Consider the following 14,909-nt stretch of genomic DNA (forward strand, 5'->3'; position numbering starts at 1 on the left):
CCCGTTGCTAGCCCCGGCTCCCAGCCCGGCCTGCTATTTCTCCACCTCTCCTTTGTCCGGACGCGCAGCGGTCGCCCGGCGAGAGTCACCCCCCCCAGCACCCCGACCACCCACCCCCCCCCCGGGCCGAGGCTTCCTCCCCGCGGCACCCCCGGCCCCGCGCCCCCTCCCCGGCGCCGCAGGCAGGGCTGGCTCCCGCCGCCGTCCCGTCCCAGCAAAACCCGAGGAGAAGCGGGAGGCGAGGCGAGGCCGGGCGGAGGGAGGCGGAGGCCGGGCAGCGGTCAGTCCCTCCGCCGCCCCCGCGACCCCCGGCCCGGAGCCGGAGCCGGGCCGGGGCCGCCGGCTGTCGCCGCTCCCCGGGGCCGCGGCGGCGGCGGGGGGCGGCAACGGCGGCGCTTAAGGCTTCTCCGTGCACTGTTTGCAGAGGCTGGAGGAGACGCTGTTGAAAATGGCACATTTCTCGGGGCAGGAGGTGGCGGGGGGCAGCCCGGCGCTGAAGGGGTAGCCGGCCGCCTGCTCGTAGGCGCCGAGGGCGGGGTGCAGGGCGGCCGCCGCCGCCGCCGCCGCCGCGGCGGAGCTGGGCAGGGAGGCGGCCGAGATGGCCTGGCCCTGGTTGAGATAAGCCACCAGGCGCCGCATCTCCTCCAGGGCCTGCGCCTGCATCAGGATGTAGTTCTTGGCCAGGAGGAGCGTGGCGATCTTGGAGAGCTTCCGCACCGAGGGGCTGTGCGCGTAGGGGATGACGGCCCGCAGCTCGTCCAGCGCGTCGTTCAGGTCGTGCATCCGCCGCCGCTCCCGCGCGTTGATGTTGAGGCGCAGCGCCTTCTGCTCCTTCGACTTCTTGCTGCCGCCGTGCCCGTGGCTGTTGGAGCAGCCGCCCTCGGCCGCCTTCAGCCCCCCGCCCCCCCCGCCGCCGCCGCCGCCGCCCGCCGCCGGCGAGGCGACGCGCGGGTCCCCCCCGGCGCCGCGCAGCACCAGCTCGCAGCGGCCGTCGCTGTCGTCGTCGGGGCTCTGCTCGCCGCCGCTGCTCTCGGCCACCGAGCTGCGGCTGGCGCTCTCGCCGTACTTGACGCAGACGGAGCCCGGCGGCAGGGCCAGCGGGTCGCCGCCGACGCCGGGCTGCAGCAGCGCCTCGGGCTCCGCCGCCTCGTAGCAGGCGAGCGGCGAGGGCTGGCGGTCGCGGGGGTGCGAGAGGTCGAGCCCCGGGGGCGAGCGGAAGGCGGACTCCATGCGCTTGGCCGAGGCGGCGAGGCTCTTGTGGAAGAGGTCCTCTTCTGCGGGCAGCCCCAGCGCCCGCTCCATCGGCGCCCCGCTCGCCTCCGCCTCCGCCTCCTCCGCCCCCCTCAGCTCCCGGCCCGCTCCTCCAAGGCTCCGCGCCGCGGCGGGCGGCTCCCCGGCGTCCCGCTGCTAGAAATCGCCTCCCGGCTCCCGCCGGGGCTGCTCCGTCCCCGGCGCCGCGGCTGCCCTTGCTCCGGCTCCGGCTGGGGCTCCGGCGGCGGCTCGGGCTGCGGCTCCGGCTCCGGTTGTGGCGGTGGTTCGCGCTGTGGCTCCGGCTGCGGCTCCGGCTCCGGCTCGCCCTCAGCAGGCGCCGCGCTGGGGCATTGTGCGCTGCCAGCGGAGCCGCTTCCACCGTTTATCTTGCTTGGATTCACCTTCAAGAGATTTCCGGACCCATCAACCAGCAGCCGCCGCAGACGGGGGAGTCTTTTACATCATTATCTCTGAGAGTAGGTTATTATGAAGAAGACTCGCCTGTTGGGACAGAGCTTTCTACCCAATCAGGTTAACGTTTTAATTAATAGGATTAAAACGGTAACAAACAATCCCAGGCGCTATCTGGCCCTGAGTCTGAATAGTTTCATTTCCCAGGTCTGAAGACAGGCAGCAGCTAGAGCTTTATAAGAGGCGCCTGCTCCATTATTCTCCCTGCCATCTGTATACACAGCTTAACGCATATGTTTGCAAGACGTTGTGTCCTGTTAGTAACCCAACAACTGCCTTTAGCTTGACATGTGTGGCGACTTTCACTCATCAATGAGCACACTAAAAGCCCTACTTAGATCGAAGGATGTTCTTTGCCTCCTTCAGCAAATTACAGCCCTGCACTGCAGAAAAGCCCGCTTCAACACTTCCCCTTCCGAGTGCTGCCAGCAGACTTCTGCTAACTTAGCCATGGAGTCAGGAGTGACACCCTCTCCCCCCAGCCCACCCACCCCCTGCATTTACATTAACTTATAGCCCCCTCCCACCCCCACCCGCCTTCGCGAAAAGCATCGCCTGGAAAAAAAAAAAAAAAAAGAATTAAAAATCCTGGACCAACCCGTACCACCGTGCCCACTCCTGCCCACCGCCAAAGTCCACCTTGCTTCCCTGGGAGGCGAATGGTCCCCAGCCCCCTCTCCCTCCCCCTCCCCCCCCCCCAGCAAATGGAGACCAAACTACGGGGAGGTTCCCCCTCCTCCTCCCCTCAGCCGTTTTCAAGCAGCAGATTGCCGCTTTCGAGTGATTATCCCCCGTGTCCCTATAAAAAATATAAAGCCCCATCAGTTACCTTGAAAATGAACAGATCTGGGGAGAAGGGAGGGCGGGGTGAGAAAGGGCAAAACCCACCAAACTTTTTCTTTTCTTTTTTTTTTTAAGTTGTGATTGACCAACTCTTTGCAGTTCCCTCCCTGCTGGGAGCACCCCGCTCCGCTCCCAAAGCCCGGGATGCTGCCGCCGCCGCCGCCCGTGTCAGGGCGAGTGCGGCCCCGGTTCCCCCGGGCGCGTCGACCCCCTGCTCTCCTCCCGGGGCTTCTCCTCTGAGCCGGGCACACGCTCTTCTGCGCTCCCCCAGAAGCTGAAGTGGCAACCCGAGGGCTGGTCTGAATTTTGTCCCGCTGCTCCTCTAACGCTGGAGGCGAGCAGCTCGCTCCCGCTTCACTGTAAGCGCTCAGAGTATTTAGTGGCAGGTTTTCATTCTTATGACATCAGTAAAAACAATATTTCCCAACACTTCCAGTAAATCATTCTTATGTGGCAGAATTACTGAAGGCTATGAAATTTTTTGGTTTCTCCGGTTTCATTAAAAACCTTTTAATTGTGTCTTTCAGAGTTGGCCCCAGGTGTTGGACTCTTTTCATTACATTTTGCTCTAATGTGATGAAATTCTAATTCTCTCCTTACCATATGGTTAAATTTCCCCACTGAGAATTAGTTGAAAAAGGAGAAATAATCTATTAATCTCTGTAATAGATTCACAAATGAGGTTTGCCACAGAACCTGTTTTTGAATGGTAATATCAGAACAGTTGGGTGCCTTGTTTCGGGAAAGAAAGGACCAGGCGACAACAGAAAACGTTTGAATTTTCACCTGGAAAGAATGAAAAGAAGCCAAGCTGCAGATTTCAAAGTAATTGACTGAGATTTCATCTAGCGAGGACATGACTACAATACAGACCTTCCTCACCTCGTGTCTCCGGATCAGAGGCGAACATACAAGCCGAGCCCTCCGAAGAGGGGGGGGGGGTGTCTCACCCCCGCCCCCCCCAGCCCCGTTTGGCTGCTGCGCTTGTCCCTGGTCGCCGTCCAAGCGCACAGTCGCCGAGAGCCTCGCTCCCCTCCCCCTTTCCAAGGGATGCCACCGTTAACCTCTATCATTATTAATCCAAAGGCATTTTACGTTTATTGTTTTCCAATTAGCAACTTCATTGTCCCTGGGATCATAAACAAAGGGCTTTATAATCGCAATAGGGGCTTGGGTTTTTTCTTTCTTTCTTTTTTTTTTTTTTTTAATTTTATTTAATCTGTTTAATATCCAACTTGTAAAACTCATGTGGTCACTTAAGGATGACGGATACTGTCGTTATAATGTGGTGGTTAGGGGGAACGTTTCATCCCTCACAGCTTATGCCTTCGAAGACGGACGTCTCCGGCTGGATCTCTCCCGCTGATCCGTGGGTTCACTAGTGCTACCCCTCCTTCTTTTTGCCTGCAACTTTGGTGACCGCGTAGGTTCCCGTTCCGCCGGCGGCGGGGCCGGTTGCCCCGAGGCTGCGGCGGCCGCGCTTGTCCCGAGAGGCGGCCGGTGCTGCCGGGCCGCGCCGTCGGGGCGGGGGTCGGGGGCGTCGCGGCGACCTCCAGGAGGTTCCGTTCGCCTCCTCTTGTCCTCGACTGCGTTCGCTCAGATTCGCGCTCTGCTTCTGAAATTTCTCTCTTTTCTGCTCATCCCTGCCCACCCCCCAGCCTGCCTGCTGCTGATCTGCCTGTGGATCTGTTCGTCTGCTTGTCCCTGCTTCTACCCGTCCATTCATCCACCTCGCTTTTTCTTTTATTTCTCCTCATCCTTTCCTTTCCCTTTCTTTCAGGTCTGCCTCCTGTTCTTAAGACATGGAGGTATCCCAGATATCTTGCCGATGCGTCCATGTGTGACTTGCCGTGCTTTAGCGATGCCAACTTTCTTCCAAACTCTAGCTTGGCGGGGGGTGGTAGGGAGAGGAAAGTGGAGGAAACAAAAAGAGAGCCCCTCTCGCTTCCCCCGGCGCGATCTGTCTCTCCCCCCGCCCCCTCCCGAAGAAGTGGCTGTTTAATAGTCTACGGGAACTTTAGTTTGGAAGCAGGCAGAAGAATTTATAGAAGCTTTAAATGCGGGGCTTATAAAAATACCGAGGAATGGTCTTTGAGGTTTATGCACTCGTAAACTTTTGCTGATTGCTTCTGGGAAGTTGTCAGGCATTTAACACTGCGTTTATCTTACAGCGCAATGAAAACACATCTGCCCAGCGTCTCGTTACCTGGTTTAATTGTACGGCAGCCCTCTGCCACCGGCTCCACTCCGCTTGGGTCATTATTTCGGGAAACGATCAGCCTGGAGCCGAGCTGCAGACGGGACTGCGCCGGCCGCCCCGGAGCATCACCCAACCTCCACCGTGAGCGGCCGGGCTCCGGCCGTCTCGGGAGGGGCGGGAGGCTGGGGCTGGGGGTGCAAGGAGTCTGGGAGAGTCCCAGAACACAGATGAGAACGGACAGAACAGAGATTGCTGATTTTCCATGGCGTCTTTTGCAAGATCTACTCGATAGTCATTTTGTTCTGCTCCCCACCTGGGAGAGAAGTTAAAAACCCTCTCCCTCTCCTCAGGGCTAGGCTTCTCCTTTGCTGAAAAGCCATCCAGGAGGAAGGATGCTTTCCAAATTCTCCCTAAAGGCGCCCAGGACCTGAATGCTAGCGAGGCAGACTTTAGGCAGATGAAGGCAGCCTCTCCCTGCCCGCTCTGGGCAGAGGCACGGCGTGCCCGCTGCGGCAGGACGGTCCCCGCTGCGAACTGAGGGCTTGGCATCACACGCAACTTCCCGGTCCTTCTTCCAGCGGCTCAGCCCCGAGACCCTCCTGCCTCCAGCACGCCGGGCCCGGGAGGGAGCAGAGCGGGGATGCAGCGGGGGGGCAGCCCCAGCTGCAAGGGTCTGCCCGGCTTTTCCAGCGCTAAGGCAGGTGTCGGAGAGCGCTTTCGTTCTGCCGCAGCTGCTCCTGTGTTGCTGTCGCTCTCAGGCAAACTTTTAAGTTTAGGGTGAAGAAAAGAAAGTAATAAGAAAGAAAATCACACACACGCACATTGCATTCGCTCCAAGTGCAAACCTCCTCAGAGGTGTCTCTCCTAAAGCAGCCCCAGAAGGACGATGAATTGCCAACTTGGGAAGTGTTTCCAGCAGCAAAGAGGGGTCCGGCAGCCCACCGGGGCCGCATGTAGGGGATGAGAAGAGGGCGATGATCTCAGTTCCCGGGACGTGGCGGCTGCGTGTGTGCAGCTGGACTCGGGGGAAATCTGTGTGGCGAGGGGCTACGAAACGAAGAAAAGCATTCTCCCCCCACCCCAATCCCTGGTCCTTTGCAAGAAGAGAAAAACTGCATTGATGCACTTGACCCGACAGCGCAGCAGAGATGAGGGACCTTGGGGTGAAGGATGGCCCTGCACCTCGGAAGGGGACCGCTGGAGAATGGAAAGGAAAATCTGGAGGGCTTGCAGAGGGATCAAAGGCACCTGAAGGTCCCCGCTGAGACCCGCCGAGTGGCCGGTAGGTCCCCTCCGGGCTCTGCCGGGAAGCGCGGCAACCGCGCTTCCCGGCAGAGCCCGGAGGGGACCTACCGGCCACCTGGCCCCATCACCGGTCCCGGTCCCGGTGTCTGCTCTCCCGATCCAAAATCCACAGCACCATCTCCTGGGCAGCGGTAGAAATGCACGGCCCGCCTCGGAGGCGATAGGGTTGATGCCGGCGGTGGAAGGAAGGACCGACGTGGGGCTGGAGACGTAAAAAATGACACGGGAATGTAAAAAAAAAAAAAAAGTAAAAAAATTACATGGGAATATATATATAAAAAAAATTACATGGAAATATAAAATAACCCTGCAGCGTGTTTTGTCATGGGGAAAGAAATAATTGTTCCTCTGGTCCGCTTTTGAAGATGAAGCCCATGGGCTGAGGGCTGTGCTTGGGGCAGGAGTCAAGAGGCTCCCAGGAGGTGTTATATATTGATTTTCCTAGACACACACCAGGGAATATATGTACTTGAAATAGATTATGGCTGAAAGAGCCTCATGGTATCCCGGTTTCAGGGACAACACTGGGTGTATATGCAATGATAAACCCATTGAGGCATTGCACCGAGGTTTGCGGAGAAAGACTGGAAGGTCCTATTACAATTCAGTGTGCTCTGTTTTATTTTGGGGAAGTTTGAGATCTTTTGGCTCTGGCCATGTACATTTAGTATTTAGTCCCTGCCCAGCTCTCATTCTCACGCTTGACCCTATTTTGTTTATATTGGAAACTTTCCACTGGAAGGAATGTGGCGCTGATCATACTCTTCTCGCCCTTGTTTGGCCAGGCCGTAGATGTTTATTTTCAGTTAATATTTCATCGGCAAACAGTTTCTATAGGCCTTTCCTTTTCCTTCCATGCTTTTTGAACTCCCTCCAGTTCACCTTTATTGGTACTGAAAGTACTTAAATCTGAAAGCAGTAGTCGAGGTGCTATCTCATCAGTATTGTATACTGAGAGAGACATCTATCACTTCCCAGGTACATGACACGATGCCTCTGTGTTAGAGGCCCAAAAATTACATTGGATTTTTTTTTTTTGGTCACACTGCTAGATCCTATTTAATTTACTGAAGCCCATACATCCAAATCTATATGTTAGTAGGCACATATATTACACCTACTGTATTCCCTTCAGTCACCACTTTGCAATTATAGGAAGAAAAAAATGCTTGCGTGTGCCTTTCTTCCCTTCTTTATAAATCCATGCTGTTTATTGGTTGTGGATCTGTTCTCCCCTAAGTGCTTAGGAATTTTACTTTTTAATATTTTTTCCACTATATTACTGCAGACTGAAGTTAGGCTTACCAGATGGTAGATGACAGGTTCACTCTTTCTCTTCCTCTTCCCCTGCCATTTTTAAAGACCAGTAACATGCTCCCCTTCCTTTTCAGACCTCTTAGAGCTCACTAATTCTCCAGAACACTTTAAAATAATTGTCATTAGTTTGGATAAGTTCATTAGTTAATTCCCTTTCCTCCCCACGCTGCGCATCACAGAGATATGCTGTTTCACATCCTTAGTTTTCTCCCCCTCAACCTTCCTTATGACCTTCTCTCAACAATTCTAACTGCGAGGATGTTTTTCCTAATTGTACTTTATTTTTCTTAAAAAATGCAATCCAATAATTTTGCTAATTTAGAATAATCGCTCCTTTTCCCCCTTCCTTTGTAGAATAACAAACCTTTTATTCCTAGCAATTCCCTTCTTCCCCTTGTAATTAAAAGATCATCTAGAATCTATGCACATCTAAGTTAGTTGCTACATTGAAAAATGGAGGCACTATCGCTAGCAATGCTGTTATACTCTATAAATAAGGCAATTTTATATGTTTAATAACTTATCATAGGCATAAAATATAAAAATGTGTTGAAATACAGTTCAGTAAGAGTCAAAATCCATATATTTAACAGTGAAAAATAATTTTTCTTCTCAGATTCTGTCTATATTTCAACTATTTTTGAATTAAAGTATTAGCTCATTTCCCATTACATCCCTTCAGTTGCCATGATAAGTAACAAGAAAGAACAAAGAATTTCCTTCCTGGATTACTTTGCTAAGTTCATACTTTAATCTTTTGGTAGACGATGTTTTTCAAACACACTCAGATGTCTGATTGTCAGCTTTATGTCTTAGGAAGTATTCCCAGCAATTCAGGTACAGTAAAGTATCTACCTCTAGCAAGTCTCTGTGTACTATATAACTTTTATAGTCATTATAAAAAGTAATTTATTGAAAAAACTTAAACCTTTTCCAACTCAACTGACTTTTGATTTAAAGGTGTGCACTCCTGGTTATGGTAATCTGGTGTGGTAGGTGCTTTTTTCAGAATTAGGTTTGCTGTTTATGTCACAAAGTTTAGAAGCTCTGGGAGTACCATCCTCTAAAACATAGCGTGTTCACAGAAACAGAGATATCAGCTCGTGTTTCACTGTTACAGTGCCTGGAATTGCACATAATACACGGTAGGAGAACTTTTCCCTTTCTTAGATCACTTTTTTTCTCCCGGGTATTATTTCTATTTGCCTTCACTGTACTACAATACAGTGATTTTGGCTACAGGCTGGGTCTGGGGAAATGGCGTGTAACAAAAAAGGGGAAGCAACACAGCTCATTAGTATGCGACTCTTTCTTTCTTTCCTTCCTTCCTTCTTTCTTTCTTTCTCTTTCTTTCTTTCTTTCTTTCTTTCTTTCTTTCTTTCTTTCTTTCTTTCTTTCTTTCTTTCTTTCTTTCTTTCTTTCTTTCTTTCTTTCTTTCTTTCTTTCTTTCTTTCTTTCTTTCTTTCTTTCTTTTTCTTTCTTTCTTTCTTTCTTTCTTTCTTTCTTTCTTTCTTTCTCTTTCTTTCTTTCTCTCTTTCTCTCTTTCTCTCTCTCTCTCTCTTTCTCTCTCTCTTTCTTTCTTTCTTTTTCTCTCTTTCTTTCTCTCTCTTTCTTTCTCTCTTTCTCTCTTTCTCTCTCTCTCTTTTCTTCATTCCCTCTCCTTCCTTCCTTCCTTCCTTCCTTCCTTCCTTCCTTCCTTCCTTCCTTCCTTCCTTCCTTCCTTCCTTCCTTCCTTCCTCTTTTCCTTTTTTACCTCCTTCTCTTTCTTTCCCTTGCTTTCTCGCTTTCTTGCTTCATATACCATATGGCCTCGCTTCATTTTAAAAGTGACAGGATCCTTCCATAACAGCAGAGATCACAACCAAGAGGAAAGCTCCTTGTAACAGTGCCTGGCTCTGATTAGCGCTGTGACACTCACTCACGATATTTTTTGAGCCAAACCATTGTAATGGGATTTGAACCTGCTCTTCTATCCAGAGAGGATGATGCTGCCAGCAATGGTCCTGCCATTGATTCTGCGCGGGCAGAGGCCTGCTGGTGCAAACTAAAGGACTCCATCTCACTGCAGCCACATCAGCAAGGGAAGGAAAAGCAGGGAGGCATGAGCAGGCAAGGCAGGGACCCTGCTGTGCTCCTGAGAGGTCCGGCTGCTGAGCTCTGACACCTGGGGGTTCCTACAGCAGCCTTGGTGTTGCTCTGCATTGTGCTGGTAGCTCAGTTAGTCCTTCGTTCAAATCCAGGGTCAGCACTCCAACCGCCAGACCTCAGCCACAACCAACATAGGGTAAGGACAGAGGCCAAATGCTACCCACAGGAAAAAACCCTACAGTTCATTTTTGTGAGGGAACTTGGCTTTCAGAATATTTTTGCAACACAGCGTCAGATACCAAGAGTAGTCCAGGTACCAAGAGTAGTCCAGGTACCACAAAGCTTACACACAACTTCTTTTCTGAGGGTAAGACCGAGTGACCAGAGAATGCGTGAGGGCTGACAAAAGCTTTTAGCATCCTTAGTCCTGTCTTAGGCTGTCACAGAGACTTACGGATGTTTCCTTTGCAGACTTATTTGATTATTCCAGGAGAGGACTGCTGGAGGCAAGAGGCTCCATGCACCTGCAGGCTGAATCCACCAAGGTGACAGTCATCTTTGAAGAGGCAAGTTTGCATAGAGATCTGAACATATTTCAAACTGATTTACTTCACTACTGTCCCATTTCTTGCACTGGCCATCCACCTGGACAATGGTTTGATTTATTTGAGTTTAAATGGGCATGAAAACAAATGGCGTGGCTTGGGGCAAGGCTAGGTGCGTCTGAGCTACGAAACACGTAAGATTGCATCTGGGCACTTGTGAGCTGAGGCACTGTCAGAGAAAGGGCATAGACAGCCTTTTCACGTCCCTGGCCCTATACGCACCTATGTATAGCATCAGACTAGATTAATACAGGAAAGAAGCCCTGTTTAAAGTACTGGTTGTTTTCCCACTTCTTGTCAATAATCCCGAATTAAGAGTTTAGTGAGGAATGACATGCTGTTTTTCTAAGAGGTGAGTCGACTGAGGTCAACTTTATGTTAGTCCTGACCAGCCATCGGACTTGAAGGGATGCTTGCTTGAAGTGCCAAAGGCTCCCTGAGACACATTTTTTAGACTTCCCAAACAGGGCATGGGATTTTTCCCTGCCTCCCTGTCTTAACTGTGGCTGTAGGAAATGATTCAGGAATTTCTCAGTGTAATGGCAGAAGGATGGGAGATGGAGGCTCCAACACTGACGTTGGCTCTGACAAACCCAAGTCACCCTGGAGACACATGTTCTGTGTCCCATGGTACACATGAGATTTGACCTTTGGGCATCTGGGCATCTAGCCTCTTGGTCCAAGTTTTGCTTTTCTAGACTTGGCCTCCCTTCCTTGTACCTTACTATATGATTACCTTTGGAATTCCCCCACTTCTTAGGGTAAGTTCTCTGTATTGTTCACCTGAAGTAAAAAAACCAGAGCAAAACAACTCCACCCAAAGACAAAACAAAGACAAATGCAAAACATTCAGCAGTGATAGTTATTCCTGCGTATCAGATGAAGCCCATGGTGCAGAGGAGTGTAGCTTCAGTGTGCCCACTAACCTTCTGCTCATACATGGGATGAGTCTGGACCCAAGTGATCACACATTACAAGATTTGGGAACCTTTTTATGCAATAACTTCAGGACTATACCGGCAGTGTGAGACCAGGCATGGTGAGGAGCATGGAGCCTGCGACACGTTGTTATCGTATTCACGCTGTTGATTCTGATTCTCTGATAAAGTTAATTGACTGAGTCAGGGCAAATTTGCTCCACACCTGCTCTGGACAGAGCAAGCTCAACCAGCTCTAATCAATCACTCCCACCAGGAAACTGGCAGAAATGGTGCTTGTTCAGCTGGTGCCAGTGGCTGATCTTGGTGGTACTGGTGCAATCCCAGGGTAAGACTGTGGGATGCGCAAATCGCCCTGGGGGAACCACATCAGGATCCACCCACTTTATTTTTCACTCTTAAAATAGTACATTCCCTGAGCCTTTCTAATATGCTTTGCTGGTCTCAATGCCATTCAGTTAATGCTCTGGCAGCATTTCTCTCAGAAAAAGTGTACTTTATTGCATTTGCGACCTGTCCGTTATCAAATTTGTTCTAGGATGGACCAAGGGAGGATCTTTCCCTCTGGTGCTCCCGCTCAAACTCCTCATCCAAGGGTCTTCAGCAAGGAGGAATGGCTGCACTGTGGGTAGGGCACATGTGCCAGGAGTCTAAGAAACTATGCCCTGCATTTTCTGAATTTACTCATCATGAGATTCCCCAATTAGGGACATACCCAATTAGGGCATGTTTAGAACTGGCTATTAGACACACCCAGAACCCACCTCATCCTTTGTTTCTGAATATTTCTGGGTCCTTTTACCTGTTTTGCCTTACCCTGCTGCCTGCACACAAAGCACTCCGTTCAAAATCCATGCCTTTTCTCAAAAGGAACGTGTATTTAAAAGCTCTGGCACAAGCCTGTGGGAGCCCGTGGCTCCCCTGCACAGTGGTTCCTGGTGCAGTCCGTGGAGCAGTTGGACCTAAGCCCCAAGAGGAGCAGAGCTCTGCCACCCCCCCCTACAACACGGTTACAACACAGGATACAGCAGCTATGGCATGCCCAGGACCTTCAGTCAGACAGAAGACTGGTTAAAACCCCCAGCAGAGCTGTAACTCTTCCTAAGGCAGCTGCAGAAGGTTAAAGTCTGTGTTTGCATTCAGTGGGTGGCAGGAGAAAGGAAGGCAGACAGCAGCAAGCCTTATAAATGACAGTGCTTGCTTTTGAAGCACTTAAATGTGTTACTCGTTTTTAGTTAATGGAGAGGGGAGCCTGACTAGGACCCTTCCTTTGGGGTTAAGTCAGACCACACCACAAATAGGGCAGAAGAGGGATGGGGATTGTGCTCAAAGATATTTTGACGAGGAGAAAGGCAGCAGCAACAGCAGCTGTGAAAATCCTATGGGGTAATGGGCAGCTCCTTAGGAGGAGAAAAATAGACTGCAAAGGTAGCAAAATAAGAAGGGAAAGGCCCTGTACATATTTGGATCCAGTCAGCACTGCGTTCGCATTCTGTGGCTACAGACCCTCATCCTGTGCTAAACGTGAGTTTGGGTAAATTGCTCCCTATGGATTGTGGGATGAGGATCTTCAACCAGGGGCAAGTGGGCACTCAAGGAGTTATTGTGCTTTGTGCTCTGCCTCATGATAACTTCCTTGTGTGTCCAGAAGCTCAATCAGAAAGCAAGGGAAATGTTTAAGACCTCAGACTGTATACTAACAAACAAACCAGAGCATGGACAGAAACGATGCTATCAGCCCTCCTGTCCTCACCCCAGCTTTGATGGGCACAGTAGCAGCGTGCTTCTCTCTGTGACGGGCTCTGAAGGCATGAGGAGGAGTTCAGCTGTCCCAGTGAATTTAATTCCTTGAACATCTGGTCCCCGTCTGCTACAGAAAAGATGGCAGGCCAGATGGGAACATCCTAGTGGCTGCAGTCAGCCTGGGGGGCACCTACTGCATCACGCTCGAAGATATTTGGAAAATGATAGATCACAGGACCTGAAGAGCTTTCACATAAAAGACCTAACATTACTGTAAAGTTAAATAGGTGCCTTTTTTTTTCTTTTGTAAGGGAAAGTTGTTAATACAGTAAGAGGTATAAGTAAGGGATATATTCACCAGAGATTCAGCAGGTAGATGCTTCTAGGAAAAGGAAAATAAAAGGCAGAGAGTAAGCCTGAGCATGGGCTGTACACACCATTTAGTTGATAGCACACGCCCTACCTCTGCTTTCCACCATTTCAGACCCTACCTCTGCTTTCCGCCATTTCAGTTTGCCACTTCTAAAATAGAGTTTGGCAAGATACAGGCTTGAGGAGTGGGCCCATATGAACCTCAGGAAGTTCAACAAGGCCAAGTGCAAGGTCCTGCACCTGGGTCAGGGCAACCCTAGGTATCAGTAGAGGCTGGGGGATGAAATGATTGAGAGCAGCCCTGCGGAAAAGGACTTGAGAGAACTGGTGGATGGAAAACTGGACATGAGCTGGCAATGTGTGCTTGCAGAAAGCCAACCATATCCTGGGCTGCTTCAAAAGAAGCCCAGAAGCCCAGAAGGCCAGTTACATCCTGGCTTGCATCAGAAGAACCGTGGCCAGCAGATCCAGAGAGGTGATTTTCCCCCTCTACTTTGCTCTTGTGAGACCCCACCTGGAGTGCTGTGTCTGGCTCTGGAGCCCTCAGCACAAGAAGGACATGGACCTGTTGGAGTGGGTCTAGAGGAAGGCCATGAGGATGATCAGGAAGACAGGCTGAAAGAGTTGGCATTGTCCAGCCTGAAGAGAAGGCTCTGGGGAGACCTTCTAGTGGCTTACCAGTACCTGAAGGGGGCCTACAAGAAAGCTGGGGAGGGGCTGTTTGCAAGGGCATGTAGTGATAGGACGAGGGGCAATGGTTTTAAACTAGAGCAGGGTAGGTTTAGATTAGACATGAGAAAGAAGTCCTATACAATGAGGGTGGTGAGACACTGGAACACCAGAGAGGTGGTGGAGGTCCCATCCCTCCATGAATGGAGACATTCAAGGCCAGGCTTGAAGAGGCTCTGAGCAATCTGATCTAGTTAAAGATGTCCCTGCTTACTGCAGGGGGGTTGGACTAGATGGCCTTTAAAGGTCCCTTCCAACACAACACATTCTGTGATTCTGTGGTTCTAAAAGAAGCGTGGCCAGCAGGTCAAGGGAGGTGATTCTGTTCCTCTGCTCCACTCTCATGAGACCCCACCTGGAGTACTGCATCCAGCTCTGGAGTCTTCAGCACAGAAAAGACATGGACCTGTTAGAGCAGGTCCAGAGGAAGGCCACAAAAATGATCAAAGGGATGGGGCAGCTCTCCTGTGAAAAAAGGCTGAGAGAGTTGGGATTGTTCAGCCTGGAGAAAAGAGGGCTCCGGGGAGACCTTATTGTAGCCTTTCAATACTTAATGAGGGCTTATAAGAAAGATGGAGAGAGACCTTTTACCAAGGCTTTTACTGGCAGGATACAAGGGCTAACAGTTTTAAACTGAAAGAGGGTAGATTTAGGTTGGACATAAGGAAGAAATTCTTATGCGGGTGATGAGACGCTGGAACAGGTTGCTCAGAGAAGTTTTCGGTGCCCCGTCATTGAAAGTGCTCAAGGTCAAGGTTCAATGGGCCTTTGAACAACCTGGTGTAGTGAATGATGTCCCTTTCCATGGCAGAGGGGTTGGACTAAATAATCTTTAATTGTTCCTTCTGACCCAAACCATTCTATGATTCTAAGAGTCTCAAAGTTCATGCTAGTTCATGCCCAATATGGACTGCACCAGGTTTGTCTCCCTTCATGCTACACAGTCATCTTAGACCATCCTGGAAGGCTTTGTGATTCCAGATGCCAAATCTGTCAGCATGCTCTGTTTTTTCTTGGTCTGATGGTGCACATGCTGTGTGGGCTGCC

General features: G+C 50.9%; 1 protein-coding gene across 1 annotated transcript; it reads right to left on the reverse strand.

The window, feature by feature from the left end:
- Positions 1–396: 396 nt before the first annotated feature.
- BHLHE22 (basic helix-loop-helix family member e22) lies at positions 397–1,302 on the reverse strand. Its single transcript, XM_054192871.1, has one exon. The coding sequence runs from the start codon at positions 1,300–1,302 to the stop codon at positions 397–399; it is 906 nt and encodes a 301-aa protein (XP_054048846.1).
- Between the last annotated feature and the right edge of the window lie 13,607 nt (positions 1,303–14,909).

Source organism: Rissa tridactyla, chromosome 2 (genome assembly GCF_028500815.1).
Source record: "Rissa tridactyla isolate bRisTri1 chromosome 2, bRisTri1.patW.cur.20221130, whole genome shotgun sequence".
Lineage (NCBI taxonomy): Eukaryota > Metazoa > Chordata > Aves > Charadriiformes > Laridae > Rissa > Rissa tridactyla.

Coding starts and splice junctions, on each gene's coding strand:
- BHLHE22 (XM_054192871.1), bottom strand. CDS start 1,302: ATGGAGCGGGCGCTGGGGCTGCCCGCAGAAGAGGACCTCTTCCACAAG.